This window comes from Natator depressus, chromosome 5 (assembly GCF_965152275.1).
Source record: "Natator depressus isolate rNatDep1 chromosome 5, rNatDep2.hap1, whole genome shotgun sequence".
In the NCBI taxonomy this organism is placed as follows: Eukaryota; Metazoa; Chordata; order Testudines; family Cheloniidae; genus Natator; species Natator depressus.
The window spans coordinates 5,398,645-5,404,644 of NC_134238.1; the positions used below are offsets into that span (position 1 = coordinate 5,398,645).

Sequence of the window (6,000 nt, forward strand, 5' to 3'; positions counted from 1 at the left end):
CAAACCTCACCACCTTTTGCTCCAAGTGCAAGGTACACTTTTGACCTGCCTTCTCAAACAGAGCTGTGTGTATTTAAAAGAAATGCACCAAAACAAAATCTTAACAAAACAAGAAAGATTTACACAGCAGATACAAGTCTTCCCCTAGGGAGAAAAGGAGAGAGAACAAGTCACATATGACAAATGTTAGTCAAGTTACTTTATGCACTACTGGAAAACACTCATATACTATGGTAATGAGTGTGGAATAAATCTACATATAGAAGTAAAATAATTTTTTTTTTTTAAAATATAGCACCACAGACCTGTATAATAGGTCAATTGTGCCAAGTATGTCACAAATTTCTCCCAAAGAAAAGCTACAGCAGGTACAGTATAGCATGAGGAAGAGCATCAGAGCCATAATCATTCGTTGCTTTACTTTACTACAAATCAATTGCGGCCTCCTAGCTGAAACCTAAACTTAAGTGCATTTCCGAAGAACACTTTTACCAGCTTGTTCAAGCATTTTACAGCCCAAAGACAAATGCAGGACCCAGCAAGTAACTAAACACATACAAAATACTTGAGACCCACCCTCCCTGTTTTATTAGGGTTACTCACCAATTCCAAAGTATAGGTATGAAAGGTTAACCCCACCTTATATGATGCAAAGCTGACCCAGTTATAGGCCAAAACTGGGGCTGCTCCCTAAGTAATAATGGAGGTAAGTCTAAAAATACAAACATCACACTGCCATGACAAAGTCAACCATACTCATTACAAAAGGAAAGATTGTGCCGAAGTGTTCTCTTCTTTCAAAACAATAAGGCTAAACTAAAACAATTTAGTCAAAAAGCTACAGGCTGTTAATATTTTGGTTTCCCAAAAGAAAGTATTTACACCCTGATCCAGAGAGGCAATAAGTGAAGATGCAAAGAACCTGATGTAAACATGTTCAAGTTTTTCCTTCAACTTGCTAGGAGTCAAAGGACTAGTGTGCATAAATGTGCATAGTGTGCATAAAATGGAGCTGACTGGAGTCACTGTTAGAAAGGGGAAATCCCAGGGGAATAAGTTGCAGCAGGTGATGCCATATCAGAGGCCACTGGGCACTGCAAAATTCTGACAGGCCACATTTGTCCATCGGGGTACCATCTGCAGAAGCCAACCCTCAAAGATGCTATTTGTAACAAGTAGAAGATTAACTACTTCTCCATACCTCCATCAGGGCAGTTATCTTCTAACATTCCCAATGTCTCCACATTTTGGAGCCCTCTCCCCTTAGTTCCTTTCTCATAAGTCAAAGGACTTGTTTACTCTAGTCACAAGAGGAGAAATAATGGCTATGCAGTTTTCTAGAAAGACAGGAAGATCAGAAGGGGAACTGAAAGCATTTCTCTGCTTTCTGCACTGAAGCAGATTTATGGCCCTTTTAGCCCCTCTTCCAAGTTTGGGGAGAGATGAAGGAGGGATGCACTGTGAGGTAACAGGTAAATCAAACACTGGATGACCCGAGGCATTCCGGCAGCAGGAAGAGCCTTTAGCATGCAGTATCCATCCTGACAAAGGGTGCTGTAGAAAGACATTAAGAGTTTTTTTGGTTTGTTTTTTTTTGGGGTGGGGGGGGAGGGAGAGGAAGAGCACATCAAGGTCAGCCAATTACTGTGCAACAGTCACACTCATACATGTTGTTGCCCCAGGGATAGGTGGGGGGTGGGGGGGAGGGATGGGAGAATGCCATAGGGGTTCCTTATCATGAAGTAGCTGTCTTTCTACATGGTGTTGACATGGATACATTACTTGGAAAGGGGATGAAGGAACCCTCGCAGCAGGACCATCAGGAGAAAGAACGGAGGCCATTCCAACCAGAGAACAGATCCCTCATACTGAAACAGTCCCCTTTTATACAGAATGTTAAACCACCATTGCCAGTGTTGGAGATGACAGACCACTGTGGGTTCTTCAAGTTAAAGTAGACTCCATATATAAGTACAGGGAAGCTGAAAGATATAGGGGAATCCCTTCCAGGGATTGGAAGGGCCTCCCCACAGGCTATCCTTAGGCAGAGGGCATGGGATCCCTAGAAGTGTTCCCATTACAAAGGTTATGGGGACTCAAGGATGGGGTCCCTTATCCTGAATTAAGATGCAGAGTTCTGGGGTCCCAGGGATGGAGGTTCTCTACCCTGAAGAGGACTCTTTCAAACAGGCTGAAAAGCAACCAGTGGTTGAGGACCCCTTACCCTGAAGTAGCTTCCCTCATACAGGTTGAGGAAGGGTCTAATGGGAGAGAATGGTTTTGCTATCTTTAAGCACCCATGCAGGGTGTGGGGGGGTAACTGCTAGGAGGGGATGGAGTACAGTACTTCATTCTGGAACACTGGGGGGCACAGAAGGAGGGAATAGTTGATTCTGAGAGCGAGTAGGGGGAGCCCTTATTTTGATGAACATCCCCCACATACAAGAGGGTGGCAGCAGCAGGTCCCTTGTCTTGAAGCAATCCACCCATACATGTATAGGCTATCCCGCCACTCCCTTCCCAGAGAGGCAAGAAATCTGAGCCCGTACCTTACCTTGAAGGACCACCCATACAAGGGGATGATGGGCCTTCTCAGAGGGGCATGGGGAATCCTGAGGGTGGTGTCAGCCCCCTATACAGGGTGGAGGAGGGGTCCACTCCAAGAGCTCTTAGGTTTCCCACAAGTATCAGGGACCATGCATTCCTTACCTTGAAGCAAGTCCCCCTCCCCCACCCCACCCCCATACAGGAGGTTGGAGAAAGTGGGGTCCCCTTATCTTGAAGTACCAGAAGGGTTTAGGGGTCCATTATGCTTGAAGCAGCAGCACTTCCCCAATAGAGTAGTTTGGGAGTACATGGGACCCCCACCTCAGCACTCCCCTCCCCCCCCCCCACACACACACACACACGAGGCGGGGGCCCCCCCACCTCAGCACTCCCCTCCCCCCCCCCACACACACACACACGAGGCGGGGGGCCCCCCACCTCAGCACTCCCCCCCCACACACACACACACAAGGCGGGGGGGCCCCCCACCTCAGCACTCCCCTCCCCCCCCCCCACACACACACACAAGAGGCGGGGGGGCCCCCACCTCAGCACTCCCCTCCCCCCCCCCCCCACACACACACAAGAGGCGGGGGGCCCCCCACCTCAGCACTCCCCTCCCCCCCCCACACACACACACGAGGCGGGGGGGCCCCCACCTCAGCACTCCCCTCCCCCCCCCACACACACACACGAGGCGGGGGGGCCCCCACCTCAGCACTCCCCTCCCCCCCACACACACACGAGGCAGGGGGGCCCCCACCTCAGCACTCCCCTCCCCCCCACACACACACGAGGCAGGGGGGCCCCCACCTCAGCACTCCCCTCCCCCCCCCCCCACACACACACACACAAGAGGCGGGGGGGCCCCCACCTCAGCACTCCTCTCCCCCCCCCCACACACACACACAAGAGGCGGGGGGGCCCCCACCTCAGCACTCCTCTCCCCCCCACACACACACACACACACAAGAGGCGGGGGGGCCCCCACCTCAGCACTCCTCTCCCCCCCCCCCACACACACACACAAGAGGCGGGGGGCCCCCACCTCAGCACTCCTCTCCCCCCCACACACACACACACACACAAGAGGCGGGGGGGCCCCCACCTCAGCACTCCCCCCCCCCACACACACACACACACAAGAGGCGGGGGGGCCCCCACCTCAGCACTCTCCCCCCCCCCCACACACACACACACACACAAGAGGCGGGGGGGCCCCCCACCTCAGCACTCCTCTCCCCCCCCACACACACACACACACAAGAGGCGGGGGGGCCCCCACCTCAGCACTCCTCTCCCCCCCCCCCCCACACACACACACACACACACAAGAGGCGGGGGGCCCCCACCTCAGCACTCCTCTCCCCCCCCACACACACACACACACAAGAGGCGGGGGGGCCCCCACCTCAGCACTCCTCTCCCCCCCCCCACACACACACACAAGAAGCGGGGGGGCCCCCACCTCAGCACTCCTCTCCCCCCCCACACACACACACAAGAGGCGGGGGGCCCTCACCTCAGCACTCCTCTCCCCCCCCCCACACACACACACACAAGAGGCGGGGGGGCCCCCACCTCAGCACTCCTCTCCCCCCCCCACACACACACACACAAGAGGCGGGGGGCCCCCACCTCAGCACTCCTCTCCCCCCCCCCCACACACACACACACACAAGAGGCGGGGGGGCCCCCACCTCAGCACTCCCCCCCCCCCCACACACACACACACACAAGAGGCGGGGGGGCCCCCACCTCAGCACTCTCCCCCCCCACACACACACACACACAAGAGGCGGGGGGGCCCCCACCTCAGCACTCCTCTCCCCCCCCCCCACACACACACACACACGAGGCGGGGGGGCCCCCACCTCAGCACTCCTCTCCCCCCCCCCCACACACACACACACAAGAGGCGGGGGGGCCCCCACCTCAGCACTCCTCTCCCCCCCCCCCCACACACACACACACACACGGCGGGGGGCCCCCACCTCAGCACTCCTCTCCCCCCCCCCCACACACACACAAGAGGCGGGGGGGCCCCCACCTCAGCACTCCTCTCCCCCCCCCACACACACACACACACACACGGCGGGGGGCCCCCACCTCAGCACTCCTCTCCCCCCCCACACACACACACACAAGAGGCGGGGGGGCCCCCACCTCAGCACTCCTCTCCCCCCCCCCCACACACACACACACACGGCGGGGGGCCCCCACCTCAGCACTCCTCTCCCCCCCCCCCACACACACACACAAAGAGGCGGGGGGGCCCCCACCTCAGCACTCCTCTCCCCCCCCCCCCACACACACACAAAGAGGCGGGGGGGCCCCCACCTCAGCACTCTCCCCCCCCCCCACACACACACACACAAGAGGCGGGGGGGCCCCCACCTCAGCACCTCTCCCCCCACACACACACACACACACACACAAGAGGCGGGGGGGCCCCCACCTCAGCACTCTCCCCCCCCCCACACACACACACACAAGAGGCGGGGGGGCCCCCACCTCAGCACTCCCCCCCCCCACACACACACACACACACAAGAGGCGGGGGGGCCCCCACCTCAGCACTCTCCCCCCCCACACACACACACACACAAGAGGCGGGGGGGCCCCCACCTCAGCACTCTCCCCCACCCCCCCCACACACACAGAGGGGGCTGAGCCCGCGCCGGCCGCCTACCTTGAAGTAGCCGCCCTCGTAGAGGGTGTTGGGGGGCCCGAAGATCGCCACCTCCCAGTTGTAGAGGTCGGACTCGTCCACCAGGGTGATGCGGAAGCCCTCCACCGGCTCCTCCTGCAGCGACTTCAGCTCCAGCATCAGCGCCTTCTGCGAGCTGCTCACCTGCTGCTGGGCCATGGCGCGGCGCCGAGCGGGCCCGGGGCGCCCCCCGCCGGCCCGGGGCCCCCGCCCGCCCGCCTGCCTGCCTGCCTCCCTCCGCGCCTGCCTGCCTGCCTCCCTCCGCTGGGGCCTGGGCGCCGCGCTCTGCCCGCGCCCTCGGGCTGCGGGGGCGGCTCGGCTCCGCTCCGCTGCCTCGGGGCCTCCGGCCCAGCTGCCCGCCCGCTGGCTCGCGCCCGGCTCCGGACCCCCCCCCGCCTTCGGCCGCCGCCGCCGCGGCCGCCACTTCCTTTTGTGACGGCGCCGCTCGCCGCTGACCTCAGCGCGCCGTTCCGCGCCGGGCCCCGCCCCCTGCCCGCCGAAGCCCCGCCCGCCGGTCTTCTCGGCCCAGCCCCCCGCACCCGGCTGACCGGCGGGTCCCCCGGCGAGCTCCCCCATGCTGCCCCGCCCCCTCTGAAAGAACCAGGCGCTTGCCCCTCCGCCGCCCCTGGCTGGAGCCCTCGTGATTTGCTGGGGGGCAGAAGTGAACACCCCTCCCCACCCCACCCTCTCTCTGAGGGTCCCCCTTCTGGCTGCCCTCCTGGGGCAGCCCCCTAAGTCACCCC

General features: G+C 59.8%; 1 protein-coding gene across 1 annotated transcript in view; it reads right to left on the minus strand.

Moving 5' to 3' along the window:
* Window positions 1-5,449, minus strand: part of UBE2R2 (ubiquitin conjugating enzyme E2 R2) — a 95,406-nt gene extending 89,957 nt beyond the window's left edge. Inside the window, exon 1 of the mRNA XM_074952284.1 lies at window positions 5,240-5,449. Coding sequence (XP_074808385.1) covers window positions 5,240-5,416 — 177 coding nt within the window. The 5' untranslated portion in view covers window positions 5,417-5,449. The remainder of the gene's footprint in view (window positions 1-5,239) is intronic.
* Window positions 5,450-6,000: the final 551 nt, after the last annotated feature.